The 17793-nt window shown below is 38.4% G+C and overlaps 1 protein-coding gene across 7 annotated transcripts in view; it reads right to left on the minus strand.

Annotated features, from left to right (window-relative positions):
- Positions 1 to 17793, minus strand: part of LOC121083034 (multidrug resistance-associated protein 1-like) — a 51175-nt gene that overhangs the window by 18486 nt on the left and 14896 nt on the right. For 6 of the 7 annotated variants that reach the window (XM_040582889.1, XM_040582892.1, XM_040582891.1 and 3 more), the window contains 10 exons: positions 16097 to 16238; positions 14591 to 14748; positions 13345 to 13522; positions 11529 to 11783; positions 9968 to 10036; positions 9239 to 9376; positions 4383 to 4529; positions 3002 to 3086; positions 2825 to 2891; positions 1186 to 1312 (listed from right to left, as the gene is read on the minus strand). In XM_040582889.1, the coding sequence (XP_040438823.1) occupies positions 1186 to 1312; positions 2825 to 2891; positions 3002 to 3086; positions 4383 to 4529; positions 9239 to 9376; positions 9968 to 10036; positions 11529 to 11783; positions 13345 to 13522; positions 14591 to 14748; positions 16097 to 16238 (1366 nt within the window). The remainder of the gene's footprint in view (positions 1 to 1185; positions 1313 to 2824; positions 2892 to 3001; positions 3087 to 4382; positions 4530 to 9238; positions 9377 to 9967; positions 10037 to 11528; positions 11784 to 13344; positions 13523 to 14590; positions 14749 to 16096; positions 16239 to 17793) is intronic. The other variant, XM_040582890.1, reaches the window with a different exon arrangement.

Below are 17793 nucleotides of genomic sequence, written 5' to 3' on the forward strand. Positions count from 1 at the left end.
TTGCCTGTACTAATTTAAGAGCACGTACTTTGAATAAAACTAACAAAGCTGGGACATATATTGAGCAAAGTCTTGCAGGAAAGATGTCAGTGACAAAAAGGCATTGGTTGTAAGATTTACATGCAGCAATACAATTTGATTGTGTTTTTACATAACATGCTGTGGAATGTGTCAGTCATTAGAAATTAAGGTTACAGGACAGAAGTGATAATTAGAAATGCTCCTAGATCTTTTCTTCCATTAAGCTACATGACCTGTGAAAATCCATAAATTTTACAACAACAAATTGATAGCACACACTTACTGGGTATATGCCTTCCTTGTTAAGATTCTACACAGTTTATCTTTTTCCTCTTAATTCCTACTCTCAGATTCAGAACACCTCAACTTCATATTCTTTCCCCATCCCCCAAGAGTGACAGGATACTGTACTAGATTTCCATAGGAGTGGATTTTTATTCAACACTTATTTTCAAGGCTGAGACACTTTTTTAATGTTGCCACATCCACTTGCAACCAGATTAACCCACATTGTGCTTATCCATTCAAATTTATTGGCTCAAACACTGTAGTCGGTTTTCAAATGTTAACTCCCTTCATATCTATAACCTATAAAAAACTTTCCTAAACTCTTTTCTGGGATGGGGACTTTCCCTGCTCTATGTAACTACAAGACAAGTTAAGCTACAGGGTTTCCTATCACCAGGTAAGCCAGCACCTTAATTCCACCTCTGCATAAAGTTCAACTTTTCCCTCTATTTCCACATCCTGTATCTTCTCTACACATAAGCCATTGCAAGAAACATGATCATCTTCTACAACAGTTTATGACTGCTCCAACTGGGTCATGTCTGTACAGCTGTTCAAAACCAGCAACCATTAGATGTTTGGGCTCAATATATGACTTAAACACTCATGATTTTTGCACTGAATTATACAGACTATAAAAAAATGAAAATAGCTTTGTAACCACTTTGGTTGAAAACAAAGAGAAACTGTTACACCATTAACAAAGTGTCATTGTGTTGCTTTTCTTTGAAGGTTTAGGAAGCTGGAGCTACCTTTGCCAGTATTTATGCAATCATAAATAGTTGAGGAGGAAAAACTACACTTTCAAATGCAATTCTGCTTAATTTAGGTATTGACGAGTGGGCAAAGCAGGGCGACACGGACAGACAATCTTACTCTTCTCTGAACTGTTCCTTCAAGTTTCTCCATTTCTCCAAGAACAGCAGAAAGAAAAGATGACTTTCCAGATCCAACCTGTCCCACAACAGCAACTAAAGAGCCTTCAGGAATGCTGACATTCAAGCTGGAAATATTGAGGAAGACAAATTAGTTATCCTCTCTGTAAACATTCCATCATGTATGGGTTGTGGTCACTGAAGAAAGAGATACTCTATTTTACTCTCAGAATGATGAGAAACTAGTACTTCAGTTTGCATATCTTTTGACTATATACTGTTTGGAAACTTGCAATAATGACTTTAAGTATAAATTTATTTGTCTGCAAGTTAAGAGATTGTGCTTTCATCTGATCATAATAAAAATCAAATGGGAGACAGTCTAACCAATAGGTGGTCTTATTTCTAAGGCCTGCAGTGCATGTTCCATCTTACTCTGACAATCACCTGCTAGACTTCTCATGTAGCATCTACTGTAGTCAATGAGTGATCGATCCCTCTTAAGGGAGAAAATAGCTGTTTGGGTAAATAAAAGCTGCCCTTCGTAATCTGCAGATTTTGCTGTCAAAATAAGTACAATATGTACTCATAAACTTTACACAAGGAGAGCCACTTGCTGCATCTGCACCTTATGCTATCTGGATCTCAGTGTGTTCTGATTTGAAGGCCCTACGCTAAGACAAGCATAGTTCCTTCAGACTGGAGCTTGGAGAACAGATGAGGTAGAGAAAGACTGTACCCAGAGACTATACCAGACTTTAATGAAGTCTGTATATGATGCTGAAGACAGCTTATACCTGGGTACTATATTGCAGGCTATGGTGGCTGAGATGTGGACACTGAATGCCACGTTACGGGAAGTGATTCCCCCAGCCCTGAGAGGAATAAGGTAGATAATGTGGTGAGAGGGTTAGACCAGCTGGGTTGCAACCTCTTCAGCTGCCTTAGCAAAATTTAACAGCTGTAGAGCCCTTATCAAATAGGTTTCTCATTCCACTTGAGAGCTTTGTTACTCCCTCATCTTACTAACCCTCCAATGCGTAGCAGTTTCAGGAGAGCGTAATTTACACCTAAGCAATACCTTGTTAGGTATTGTCAAACAAAAAGAGGGGTTATTTCAGGCAAGAGAGAAAACTGTGAGAAAAGCGGACTTAGTGTTTGTTTCTTCTTTCCAAAGGAAGTCACAGCCCAATTTTAAGATCAGTATTCAATGCAAGGCTGCATAAACTACCTTAGCTTACTTGTAGGCAATATAAAATGCTACAATGGCAAAAGGCATCTTGGCAGTTAATGCTCCCCAAAATGCAATTCAGGAAACATTGATATTATAGTTAAATCTCCCTTGTGCAAACTGAGAGGACAGGTGGTAGGAAAGGAGGAAGGAAGAGGGAAAAAGAGGACTGGCTTCCCATAGTACTTATGCAGTACTATGACAGGGAACATGCACTTTATGTGGTTCCTCTTGGAGCATCAGGGAGACCAGGTCAGACTTGATCTTCCAAAGCACACACATTTATGTTCTTTTGGCTATGTAACATCATGAACAATTCTGAATCAGAATATAGTAAACCTGAACAAAATCTCTATAGACATCACATTCTGCCAAAGGAGCACATAGAAATAAGTAAGAAATAGCTTACTTTTTTAAGACTGGCAGGCCATTTTTTTCCCAGCGGAAAGAAGCACCAATAAAGCCAACAGCATGATCTGTTTCAGTAAATAAAAAAAAAGCAAAGAGTTGCTAATCCATCCCCTTAATTGAGTTTCTTAGTGATCATCCATATAAAATGATGAGCAATTTAATAGTTACTGCTTACTTCCACTGTAGTTTGTATTGACATCCTCAGGGTTAAGATCCTCAGCACACAGAAAATCCTCTAAACGGCTCAAAGAAACTTTGGTCTGCAAGATGAACATATATATACATATATATATTATTTATAACATGTCTGTGCTGCCTAATTTTTTAAATAATACTTTAAAAATTCTAGATATTATGGAAAGATATATTCCTTATCTTATCTGAAGATAGAAAAAAAAGGTATTTAGGTATTTAAAAATTATTTTCCTTAAAATACTAAACAAGCTAAAGTAATAAATGAGTGGTTTTTTTCTTTGAGGATCTACTGCTTGGTAGTTATAAAGTAACAGAGCATGCTTGACATAATTCAGTGTTAGAAGATATAGTTAATCAGTGAATGTCTGGTTCCTTTGACTCAATTAATTTGTTTTCATAAACCTGTGGTGAAAACATTTTAGGTGGTTTTGTTTTTTTAAAAAAACAGTGCACAGTAACTCTCTCTTCAAATAATGAAGAAAGACAACATTTTCCTGAATGCATCATGAGATGTCCACTACTGTGCTGTGAAAAACTGAGATGAGATTGTGCTAATTTTTAATCTATTAGAAGTAAACCTTAGCAAAAGACAAAGTTTCGATATTACATTATGCTAACCAAAAATGAAATCAAATCAGGAAGAGTATTTGCTTACAGTGGTCCCCTTCCTTACAAAAAACTGATTTGTGTACATGCTGTGACAGAGCACGTTCATGAGCAGCTCATATAATATACCCAATAACAAAGTCTTAAAAGCTAGCAGTTCCCAACTTATATGGTAACCCTACTGGTGCACTATTAGGACTGAAGGTTGTTGATATGGTATCCTCAACAGCTCTGCTCCTTTTTTCTCTACTTCCTTCAGTAATGATTTGACAAACACAGTATTGCAGAGTCCACAATAGGTCTTCCCTGCTTGGTACCAAGGGCTCCAATATGTAACAACAGCTGCGTGATTCAAACATGTGCAGCCCAAATTGTTCATACTTTGTCTTCAGTGGATTATGAAAAAAAGTTGAAAGAGTAGGAGCAGAAGCTGAGACTAGCCTACTGAAGGAAGAACAGTGAGAAACAGAATGCTCACTTTTTTTCAAATAAAATAATAATTATACACATAAAATAATAATACAAATGAAGAACAATTATGTGTTCTACCCAATTTTTATTCTACTTAAGAGACTGAGAAACATCCTTTAAACACAGCCTTCACACTTAATCTTTCCATAAAAATACCGTGCAGTTTCATATCAATAAAATGGAACTTAAAAGAATTAAATTACTTAATCACTCCTAGAAATAGATGAAACATGACTTGAGTATAAATATCAGCCTTTTACAGCACTTGTTCATAATATCTCTACCTGGGCTACAGCAGAGATCACAGATGGTAAATCAAACAAAGGCAGTCGCAAAATGTTAAATAATGAAATAGATGTAAAAACTTTAGTTGCTGTTAAAGTATTCTCTCCGTCCAGATGAAAGAAGACTCCAAACGTAGCCAATGAGACCTTTTAAGTAAAAAAAAAAAAAAAAAAAGAAAGAAGAAAAAGAAAAAGATATATCCACAATCAAAATCACATTATAACTACAATTTATACACAGATACTATTTTTGTTTGCATTTGAAAGGTGTGGGATCCCATTTCTGCTCACGTATAAACAGAGACTCTGTAACTGCTGCACACAGACATTACTGCATAGCTGCAATACTGAGTGTAGGAACACATACTATAATTTTAGTGAGCAAAAAACATGGGTACTGCATTTGACCCAACCAGATATACATGAAACTATATGAATTAACTTTCCCATCTTAGGAACTGATTTCTTCATTTATAAAACACTCAAACATGACATTTCAGGAAATTCATATTTTTTTTCTCTTGCTATGATACTGGACATGAAATACAACTATTTACTGCAGGTATTTTTATTTTGATCACTGGATATTTTTTTTTTTCCCAAAATCTAGTCAGTAGTCATCAGAGAATAAGATGGGCTCTCACACAACAGGTAGTCAAACCTTCAGACAGAAAATGCTGAATTTAACAACCTGTCCTATGGGGTCTCTTCTGCCTGTTGAGTTTAATAGTCTTAAACTATACTAGGAATCCTAAACTAAACTACTTATAAAGTATAAGGACTCCTATAAGCCCTAAATAACAACTTGATTATTTCACTGCATTTAGTTCAAACTTTGTATTTTTCTTGCTCACTGCTTCAAATATTTCAGTTATTATCAAGGTCATAGACTGAAGGATGGCCTTAATCCTCCCTTTCAGTACTCCTAAGGAATATTCCTTTTCACCTCTGTGAGTTAATGACTAGAAGATGCCAGTTTGTGTAAATGAAGTTAAAGGCGGTCATTTATCCCTAAAGATTTCAGTTTGATCCATAGAATTATTCAGTTTGGAAAAGACCTTTAGGACAATGAAGTCCAACTGTTACCCTAACACTGTCAAGTCCATGACTAAACCATGTCACTAAGTGCCACAGTTACATATCTTTTAAATACCTCCAGGCATGGTGGCTCCACCACCTCCCTGGGCAGCCTGTTTCAATGCTTGACAACCCTTTTGGTGAAGACATTTTCCCTAATATCCAATCTAAACCTCCCCTGGCACAACTTGAGGCTGTTTCCTCTTGTCCTGTTGCTTGTTACTGGGGAGGAGTCTGACACCCACCTTGCTACAACCTCCTTTCAGGTGGCTGTAGAGAGCAATAAGGTCCCCCTTGAGCCTCCTCTTATCCAGATTAAATAACCCCAGTTCCACCAGCTGCTCCTCATAAAACACATGCTCCAGACCATTCCCCAGCTTCATTGCCCTTCTCTGGACACGCTCCAGCACCTCAGGGTCTTTCTTTAGTGAGGGGCCTAAAACTGAACGCAGGATTCGAGGTGCGGCCTCACCAGTGCTGAGTACAGGGGGACGGTCACTTCCCCAGTCCGGCTCCACGCTATTTCAGATACAGGCCAGGCTGCTGTTGGCCTCCTTGGCCCCCTGGGCACACTGCTGGCTCATGCCCAGCCGGCTGTCAACCAGCACCCCCAGGCCCTTTCCCACCAGGCAGCTTCCCAGCCGCTCTGCCCCCAGCCTGTAGCGCTGGTGGGGTGGTTGTGACCCCAGTGCAGGACCCGGCACTGAGCCTTGTACCTCATACAACTGGCCTCAGCCCATCGGTCCAGCCTGTCCAGATCCCTCTGCAGAGCCTCCTGCCCTCCAGCAGATCAACACTCCTGCTCAGCTTGGTGTTGTCTGCAAAATTATTGAGGGTGCACTCAATCCACTCATCCATATAATCAATAAAGATATCAAACAGGACTGGCCCCAGAACCGAGCCCTGGGGAACACCACTTGTGACCAGCCACCAGTGGATGTAACTCCATTCACCACCACTCTTTGGATTAGCCAGCCAGCCAGCTTTTTACCCAGCATAGAGTACACCCATCCAAGCCATGTCCAGACAGTTTCTGCAGGACAATGCTGTGGAAGACAGTGTCAAAGGCTTTACTAAAGTCTAGGTGAACAAAATCCACAGCCTTTTCATCATCCATTACGTTGGTCATCTTGTCATAGAAGGAGATCATGTTCATCTAGCAGGACCTGCCTTTTATAAACCCATGGTGACTGGGCCTGATCTGCTAGTTGTCCTGCACATGACACATGATGGCACTCGGGATGATCTGCTCCCTAACGTTCCCCAGCACCAAGGTCAGGCTGTAGTTTCCCAGATCCTCCTCCCGGCCCTTCTCGCAGATTGGCGTCACATTGGTTAATCTGCAGTCTGCTGGGACCTCCCCAGTTAGCCAGGACTGTTGGCAAATGATTGAAGGTGGCTTGGTGAGCACCTCCACTCCCATCCAGTGGGACTTAGACTTATGTCTAAGTGGTGTAGCAGGTCACTAACCATTTCCCCTTGGAGTACGGGGGCTTTATGCTGCTCCTCCATCCCTGCCTTCCAGTTCAGGGGGTGGATATCCTGAGAACAACTGGTCTTACTATTAAAGACTGAAGGCAAAAAGGCATTAAGTACCTCAGCTTTTTCCTCAGCCGTCATCACTATGTTTCCCCCTGCATCCAATAAAAGATGGAGATTCTCCTTAGCCCTCCTTTTGTTGCTAATGTATTTATAGGATAATTTTTTATTGTCCTTTATGGCAGTAGCCAGATTAAGTTCTAGCTGGGCTTTGGGCCTTCTAATTTTCTCCCCACATAATCTCAAGTCATCCTTGTAGTCCTCCTGAGTTGCCTGCCCCTTCTTCCAAAGGTCATAGACTCTACTTTTCCCCTGAGTTCCAGCCAAAGCTCTCTGTTCAGCCAGGCTGGTCTTCTTCCCTGCCAGTTTATCTTTTAGCAAATGGGGATGGACTGCTCCTGTGCCTTTAAGACTTCCTTCTTGAAGAAAGTCCAGCCTTCTTGGACTTCTTTGCCCTTCAGGACTGCCTCCCAAGGGACTCTGTCAACCAGTCTCCTAAACAGGCCAAAGTCTGCTCTCCAAAAGTCCATGGCAGCAGTTCTGCTGACCCTCCTCCTTATTTCTCTGATAATTTCATGGTCAATAACCCTAAGACAGCCTCAAACCATCACATCACCCACAAGTCCTTCTCTGTTCACACCCAACAGGTCCAGCACAGTGCCTTCCATAGCTGGCTCGCTCACCCACTGTATCAAGAAGTCAAGCTGAACATTAAGTTATGAGGAACCTCCTAGACTGTTTCTGCTGTGCTATATTTCCAGGGGACATCCGATAAGTTGAAGTCCCCCACAAGAACAAGGGCTAGCAATCACGAGACTTCTCCCAGCTGCTTACAGAATATTTCACCTGCCTCTTCATTTTGGTTGGGTGGTCTATAACAGACTTCCACCATGATATCTGGCTGTTGGCCCCTTCCCCTGATTCTTACATATAAATACTCAACCCTTTCATCACCATCATCAAGCTCTATACAGTCAAAACACTCCCTAACATACAAGGCTATCCCACCACCTCTTCTTCCTTGCCTATCCCTTCTGATTTTTTATAACTCTTTTAACCCTTCTGATGGTTTATAGCCATCCATTGCAGCACTCCAGTCATGTAAGCCATCCCACCATGCTTCTGTGATTGCAACTATATCACAGTATTTCAGCTGCACAATGGCTTCCGACTCCTGTTTGTTGCCCATGTGGCATGCATTGGTGCAGATGCACTTCACTTGGGTCACCTGTTTTTTTGGGGGAAGCCCTAATTCCCATGTGATCGTTCTCAGGCACTTCCATGGTTTCTAACACATCAATAAACCTTGTGGCTTTGCTGCCACATGGATCTCCATTCCCTACCTCCACTAAGATGGCAGACCAATGGCCCTCGCTAGCACACCCTCCCTCAAACGCTGGCATGTTGAGCCCAGGCTTATCTCTAGTGAGCCTGGGTTTACCTCATTCCCCCTTCAAATCTAGTTTAAAGCTCTATCAATGAGTCCTGCCAGCTCCTGCACAAAGATGCTTTCACCCCTTTGAGACAGTTGTACCCCATTTGTTGCCAGCAGGCCTGGTGTCCTGTAGACCAACCCATAATCAAAAAAACCCCAAAATTCTGCTGGTGACACCAGGCTTAGAGCCAGACATTGATCTGCGGGCTCTTCCAGTTTCTTCCCTCATCGTTCCCTGCAACTGGAAGGATAGAGAACACTATTTGTGCTCCTGATCCCTTAACTATTTGTCCCAAAGCCCTGAAGTCTCCATTTACCTTCCAACGGAGTTTAACAGAGGGACATAAAGATCCAAAAATCTGAATGCATTCCTGATAGAATTCCACTGAAATAAGGCCAGGATGAATTTGGTTCATATTTTTTGGTTTTTTTTCTTTTTCATGTATTTAAAAGTTTAGTCTTTGAAAAGGGATAGCTAAAAATTACAGATCAAAAGTGCATTTCCTTAAAAAGGAGTATAAAGAAGGTAGGTCATTTCTATGTAATTGAAACAGTGAAATGAGATTCAGGAGCTTTGGATTTGATTCAACTTTCTAACCGAGGTCTTTAAAAGCTTGGTCAATTCATAATCTCTCTCATTCTTCTCCAGTTATATACATACATACTATTAGAACCTAGAGAATTGGAATATATTGTGTTGATTTAATGTTTACTGTGAGGCAACATTTGTGAGCCATTCAGCTACTAAAGCAACAGGAAACATGAGAAATACTCCTGCATAAATGAATATTTTTATAAAACAAACCATAAAAGGAATACACGTCAATGTTAGCATGGAGTAAGTCGTCAGGTACCCAGACGACTTCAAAACATCCACTTCATGTTCTCTAATGCTCATGAGCTTCCTTTGATATGCGGGTTCCCATGCATAAAGTTTGAGGATCTAGACAATCAAACAAACATATTTCAATAAAACAAAAAAGCAGTAACCATGGTGTAGAAAATAAGCTTAAGCTCCAAATGTCATTTTCTAATATTCAGCAATGCCAAACTACAAAAATGTAGATGTTTTACAAATGAAAGCAAGACCTAAGATAACTCTGAAGTAGGTTGTTCTTATGGAAGATATACTCTAGTCACTCTTTAATTCTTCAGATTTCAACTTGTCACTTATGTATCATAAATGATGAGATGGTTTATTTCAAAATGGGATAAACAACAAAAAAGCTTTTCTTCTATGCTAAAATTTCACTCTGCTACAGGTTTTCAGACATCTATTAATACATTTTATATTATCATTAAAAATGTGGTAGTAAAATTAATGCATCATGGATACTAAGATTTTCAGATCAACTTAAACCAGTAAATATTTTCCAAAAACACGTTTAAGCACATTATGTTAAAACATCTTCACTTTACATTTTTATCATTATCACTGAAATATTAGTCATAAAACTTTAGTCTTTTAAGTAACTTACTTTCTATCTTTATGACCTTACAAAAAAAACAGAACACTTATTAATTGTGGCATTACCTTTATTCCATGTAACATTTCGCTTAGTAGCTTGACTCGTTGATCTGAATACCTCATTTGGCTTTTCTGCTTAAAAGACAGCAAAGTTTTCATTTTAAAATGAGCAAAAAATTTTGGAAAGTAAAGTATGCGGTGAACTGTAGGCAATAAATACTTTTAATGCAATTTTTACCTTGCTGAATAACATACTATCACCGCAGTTATACCTTTTTCAGTTATACATGCAGGGAAAAAAAAAGATAGGATAAAGAATTAAGTACATCTAAATAAGATTTTAATTCAAGGTTAATAAAAATAAAAAAGACAAAAAACTAAAATACACTCGTTAAGATATTTTAGGGAGAAAATGTTAAGAGGCTTCCAGTACCCAGGGCATTCAGGAATGATAATATGGTTTTAATCTTCAAGCAGGTAAATACAGACTCAACAACAATACAGTATAATACTATATACACACATACATGAATATATACGTAATAGTATATGAATATAAAACACTGAATACACTTATATGTACATATACAGGAGCTAGGAGGAGAGTTTCCTGTTACCGATTAATACAGTGTTATTGAAAAAAAAACTAATCAAAGAAACGCAGAAAGTCTTCTCCCTGCTATGCTACACTCAGGCTCTTCTGCATCTCACATTTCGAAAATACCAATTGACAACCTCTTTAATGTTTTGAGTCTTATACAAAACAACAAGTTGCAAACTTTTAGACAGAATGATTTTTTTTTGTGTCCTTTGTGTTTCTTCTCTCTCTCTCTCATATCACAGTAGGGATCTAAGTGCATATGTAGCTGCTGCACCTCACTGGCAAAAGAGGTGAGAGGTCTTTGAATTCATTTTGGGTTTTTTTTCCCAATGTCTCTAAACTGTCACAGCCGTACAAAACAATTAATAAAGACCCACAGTCCTCACTGAATGTTGCACCATCAAAGGCAAAATGAAACAGAGACAAATAATTGGCTTCATAGCAGTGCAAAACTTAGGGTTGTAGTTAGATTTTTTATTTTTTCAGTGGAGCTCACAGAAGTTATCAAAGTAACAGGCAACACAGTGCCAAGAGAACTGTAGCATCAGAGAAGCAGAAAAGAAGTAGGAACACATGCAACACCTCTACGGGAATTCCCATCATCTCAGGAGAACGTGCTAAATTTGAGTGAGCAGCTTAGCCTGAGTAATAAAAGTGGAAGAGAGCCGTAATTCTATAAAATCCCTTACTTAATGGAATAACTCATATAATATGGAAAAACATAGCTGTTTCCAAAATTTGAGTTATACAGTAATTCTTACTAATACAAAAGTATTGTTTCGGTATAATGAAAATTTAGCTATCCAACCTAAATACTAGTTTAGCTATCAAACATACGGCTTTCTTACTGCAGTTATGCTTCCCCCCTCAATAAAAAAACAGTTGCAGCTTGGTATTGCTTTTTCGTTTTGAGTTTGATTTAGACGTACCAATATTATTTTATACATGCATAACCTACCCCCCCTCCTTCGTTCCTCTATTATGACAGCTTAACCTCTCCTTACTATACTTATTTAAATATCTCACCTTCAGATTTTTTACTTTGGCTGCAATCTGCGCATTTACAGGTATAACCAAAAGGAGCAGCGCAACACCTGCCAGGACTGAGGGGCCAAGCTCCTTCCAGAGAAAGACGACAGCCATGACGATCTGAAAAGGCGCCGACCACAACAGGTTGATGTTTACAGTCATCTCCATGAGTTGCTGAGCATCTGCTGACATCAGGTTAACAATTTCCCCAGTCGTATAGTTTTGTCGTGAGGCATTTGCTAAAGTTAAGGCCTGCAACCAGAAAATACAGTGGTCACAAAAATCCACAGTTTTGATGGGTTTAGCCACCCGGGAGAAGCTAAAAGGGCAATAATTAGAGCAAAGCTGAGCTCAGTGAAACACACTTGCAGGTCTTTATAGTAAATAAACAGGACAGCTCGGCACAAGAAGGGCTCAGCAAGGCCCAGCTTTGGCCTAGTTTAGAACCTCCCAGTGCAGGAGCCAACAGCAGGCTTCACTGCAACCACGTGTAACCTCAGTGTGGCAGGCAGACAGCACAAGTCTCAAGTGTCTCGGGACTGACACCCAGACAAACACACACACGCACACACGCTCTCCCCTCTCCCTCTGTGTTAGCGCCTCACAGTTCTCCACTGTGTCACCTGCAACTCCTGCATGTGACAGGACAGTGCTGCAGCAACTCATCCAACCACACACCCCACGCGCAAAGCACAAGCTGACGCAGCGTCCACTGCCCAGCTCAGAGAGAGGGAGAAGCTCTATCTCTACCTTGTGGATGTGAAAGCTGGCCAGAAGCCATGCCCACCCCAACCGCAGCCTCTACTCCCCTGTTCGTGATCTGATGAACTGACACACCTTGATACGTAACTTGAGAGAATGAATTCCTTCAACTGATTTGCAATTTACAAGTAAAATTTCATGTACTGGTTCAGAAAATACCTGAGAAGTCTATGTCAAAAGATCAGTTTGACTCTCTTGAGAAAAGAGGCTGTATTTTAAATTAACAAAGATGGTAATTTATTTCAGATTTGTATTATTTTTTTGCTTCCTTAACTTGTGTTTCATAATTAAATACTGCAGTAAAAATACCAGCGTGCCGTGTTCGTAACACAGTAAACTAAAGGTGCAGCACGGAGAAACCAGTTTCATCTCATATGCTACATATTAACAGTATAGTAAACATTTTTATGTTTTGCAGGTCAGACAGCTACTTTTACATTACTAGCACCTGTATTTCTTGTAGCTGATAATGCTGCCACCTCAGTATACGTTGCTAAGGAGGGATAAGTTATGGATAGATTTCTACTATAGCTATCTTAAACATCTGAAGAATAACAAACCTACTGGGTACTCAACTCAACAGAAAACCAGCTTCACTAAAATCAGGTGGAAAATATCAGCCTCCAAAGGAGACAATCCAGCAAGCTTCAGCTTCTCATATTCACTACTAATAGATAGTAAAAACAGTGATCATGTATGCCCTTACTTCTTCCCAGACATGCAACCTAGAAAGTTTTGCCAGTTTATTCAGTAAATTTGGACATTAACCCATAATCAAAATAGTAACAGTTCAGTTTCTACATGTATCTCCAATATTATGTCTGTACGGGTGGCTGACAATGTAATTTCAAGATTAGAGTATTACAATAGAAATGCTGCTGAAATTCGGAATTATTATAAATAAATCATAATGAAAATATAAAGTCAATCTGTTAGCCTGACACTGGTGTATAACATCCTGGCTTTTAATTATGCTGGTAAGCGTAATGTCTTTTAACACTGTATGTTTATTTCAGGTTTTGTTTTGAAAAGTAGAAGAATACATTATTACCTTTTTGTATATGAGGCCAACAACTGCAGTCTTGATTTTGACTGCAGTTAGCATGTTGTTACGCTGATATAACTGATGGAGAAGAGTTTGTGAGAGACCTACAAAAAACAGGGCAATAGCATAGCCATATCCACTCTCATACGAACTTGGACGATTTTCCCTGACCATTATCATTGCTCTGAAAATGAAGGAAAATAAATTTTAAATTCTGTGCATTAAGTCACCAACTGACAATAAGAAGTGCAATAAACTGACATACTGGCAACTTGTTTAATTAAGTCAATTTTGGATCCAGATATGGTGGAAGGTCACAAAGAAATACAATGTTAAAAAAAGGCAGGTCTTATCTTTGTTTTCCAATTTGTTACCTTAGAAACAATTCTCAAATACTATTCTAGACATCAGTGTGCTATTGCTGACTTCACAAGCAATGGAGTACAAATAAAGAATGGCATAAAAGGAAAAAAAAAAAAAAAAAAAAAAAAAGAGGAAGATATTCATACTTGGAAAGGTTGTAACTACCAACCATGAAAGTTAGAGAGAAAAAAATCTAGAGGAAAATTCTTATTTTTGTGTAAGTAAGAGGTTATCTTAAATAACCAGCAACTATGATGCCTTTAAATGGATTTTATGGGTAACAATTTTTTTCAGGATTACACTGATTCAGGGTATAGTTTGGAGGCTAACAATAATTATGTTCATTAATCTTTTCTTTATAAACACACAGGTATTTGATAAATTCTTAACACCTCTGTGGTAAGCACAGTTTCTAAAAACCATTTCCATCAACCTTGTTAAATTAACAAATCATGTTACCAACAACATGATAAGAACAGTCACTGCAGTTTTCCATTAAATGCTAAAGGTATAGACTTCATTATATGCTTAAGTGTTGGGGTTTTTTAAATAGATGTGGAAAATATTGACAAAAAAGCAGGGAAATTAAATATCTTGGTACTCCATTTTTCTTAACATTTGATTTCATATTAAAGTGTATTAAATGCTTAAATACAATACTGTGGAATGGTTTTGCCTCAGTCCGTTGATTAAGAAATTCCTGATCTCTTTGAGTTTTCCCTCATTAGCACATTTTCAGATAATCACTGGGGCAGGTGGGGTTAGGACAGGGAAATAAAGTCTTTACACATCTAAGCTGTTGTTCAGTTAGGTTTTGATACTGGTTACCCTTTAGCCTTATTATTACTGTTAGTGTCCAAATATAAAGTGAAACACATTAAAAACTTACTTCATTATTTGAGGACTCATGAAAGCCAGAATGTCAGCTGTAACTTTCAGAAATGCAACTTTAATCAATAAAAATTTAAATGTTTGCCATAATGGCAAAATCAAAGATGGTTTATGGATTTTTTTTTTCTTAAATAGCACTCTTTTGATGTAAGAAGCCTGCAAGATTACAAAAATATGTACAGAATTAAGAGAAAAAAATATTTTTTAACTTCACCCACATTTACGAATATAAAATATGTAACGCTAGAGTGTCCATCTAAAGCCATCACTGTACTTATGATCTGAAAAAGCGCATTTCCTACAGTTAGGAGAAAAGCTTTGGGGTAAGAAAAAAAGTCTGGTTTTATTTATCCTGGCTAGCAGTCTTTCAGGAAAGGATAAATATAATTTCTAGGGCTGTCCCAAACACCCATGAAGATACTCAGAAAATAATTTAATCATCAAATGATTATCACAGGTCAAAAAAACTGTGTAGGAAACACAGAGGTAAGCTTCAACATAAATGCATTATCATTTATAGCAGGTTCACAGCAACTTTCTATTTAAGATTGAATAACCCTTCTATTCTTTCAGAGTATTTTCAGTTGTCAAGTAACTATTTTTTCCAGTTTGAATTTATCTTAAACAATTGCAAATTTTTTTGAGTCCTTGTAAGAATAAAGGTAAACTCTCTTAATTACCAGAGTGATGAAGGACAGGATACTTTCTATATATTACTTGCATAATAAAAACAGTATCTGAATTAAAATTATCCGTATTGAAAAATACTTTGGTAAAAGGGTTGTGGTGTGTATACCATCAGTGGAAGAGAGGGCAAATCTATAAATAGCTAAGAAAAACACTAAAAAGATGCAGTAAGGTCAAACTCTGCAGAGCCCTTTTCTTAGTAAGTCATTAAAACCCAAAAACTACACTCTTACTGGACTCAGAGGTTAAGTCCTCTCTCTTACGAACTTCCTAACATCACAGAGCTCCTAGTGTACTTTAACTACAACAACAAAAAAATAACCATGGCTGAAACTGTCAAGGATTTACATGAAAATCACACAGGATAAGTCAAGCAACTCCCCCCAAATATCTGTAAAACTTAATGTTGTTAAAATTAAAGAAAACTGAAGCCTGTTTTGTGCGTTCTGTAAGCCAGTTTCTACTGATAAGGAAGCTGAAATACAGATGCAAAGGTAAGACATGGGGAAACAGACAAGTTTAGAGAGAAATTAGTTGGACAAATGATAATTAATCATCCAAGTAAAAGTCATGGTAGACTCTGTATCAGTTGAAGTGTTAAAATGTAACCAGATATCTTTCTAAGAGGTAAGTTTGAACATAAACAATTTAGAAAAATCCTATAGCCACACTAGAGATCACTGATCACAACTCTGAGTGGCCTTTGTGATACACAAAACGTAGGCTGTTTAATAAACAAGATTACAGAAATCCTCTCCAGCTTCTAGACTCCTTAAAACTTGAAAAGGATATTGCCTATTGTCAGAATTATAGCTACCATGAATCCTGTGGTAGTCTTCTGGATTTCTTTTCGCCATTGCTTTTCAAAGTTAGGACACACACTGTATGGTGAATCACTTTCATTCAGTTCAAACAGGTCATCCCTTTCCAATGGCTTCTTATAGCCTATAGATATTAGTCTGAAAGAAAGCAATAAATTTATACAGCAAGAAATACAGCAGCCAAACCAAGCAGAACTACTAACTCAAGAAGCTAATGATATAATTTAGTGTATATACATGGACTTTATAATCCCAATAACATATGCAATCCTCCAAAGACCACAAACTACAGTGGAACATACTTACAGTCACCTTAAATACACTGAAATTCACCTGAAGTAAGAAGAGCCCAAGCAGATTGTCACATCTGAGCAGCAAATTCTGAGGAAACCTCAGAATCTGCCTACATTTATGATCCCATATTTCTTTACAGGAAAATACAATATTACATAAACAAATGCGTAGCATCATTACACACTTACTATTGTGATCTGGAATGAAATACTTTTTCTATCACAGGACTGCATTATCATAGCATCATTGAGGTTGGAAAAGACCCTTAAGATCACCTAGTCCAACTGCTAACCTAACAGTATCAAGGCTAGGACTAAACAATTTCCCTAAGTCCCACGTCTACCTGTCTTTTAAATACCTCCGGGGATGGTGACTCACTATGTTGCTAGTCATACTTGTTCAACCAAGGTAACATTCAACTTCTGGGTTTCAGCACAAGTACAATGGAAGTTTCCTTACAGCAGATCTTCAGCTGTTAAAATTTTGTTTTTAAAAAGTGCTTTTACCCACTTAAGTGTCAACAGAACCTAAAGATGCTCTTAAAAATGGCAAAATAGGGATGACTAATACAGTGAACATGAGGGAACTCTGAAAGAAAATTAGACGATGTGGAATTTTTGACAAGCATGTCAGATTTATGACAACTCAAACTGTGCCATACCATTTCTGAGGTGGGAAAAATGCAAAAGAATTAATGTTGACAATGTTCTCTAACTTAGAGGAAGTCCCAAACACCTAGGAATCAACGAGAGACACATGCATAGATGGAGTGCATGCCCTAATGCTTTCCAGCTGGTGGGAATTTCCTTCCCTGCTGCATGCAACACAAGCACAGTGTCTGTCTTCTCCAGTGTGCGCCTCCAGCATATTCCTCCTGTGCCGTCAGCGCCAGCGCTGGCCCTGGGGCTAACGTGTGCCTCATCACAGGGCAGAAAATGACTCAGAAACACCTTTTTGCAGATTGTCATGTTCCTAGTGGGGGTGGACCTCATTATCCCCAAGAGCCACCCAAATATCTACTGAAACTGTAACACTGATAAAAAGTGAATTTGCTTGATAAATTAAGGCAAAAATAACATAGCTTCTCACTAAAAGTGCCACTTTTTGAGACAGATGAGGAAAGCAAGCCCATTGGTACTTGAGTGGGAACTGTTTAAGAATTCTGCATAACTCATCTCAATGCCAAAACTCACTGCTGCCAGAGGATAGATAGATCTACCAAATGCCCTCGGCACTGTAAGCTCCAGATCGCCTGAATTCCAAAGTAACATAATATAGCATTATGGGTTTATTATGTAACAATTAATTTGAGACTTCCTCATCTAGGCTGCAAGCACTTAAGGTAAGTATGTATTAGCCATAATATATTGTGTTTGCTTGTGTGACTGCAAAGAGGGAA

The sequence above is a fragment of the Falco naumanni genome, chromosome 2 (assembly GCF_017639655.2).
Source record: "Falco naumanni isolate bFalNau1 chromosome 2, bFalNau1.pat, whole genome shotgun sequence".
Taxonomy (NCBI): Eukaryota; Metazoa; Chordata; class Aves; order Falconiformes; family Falconidae; genus Falco; species Falco naumanni.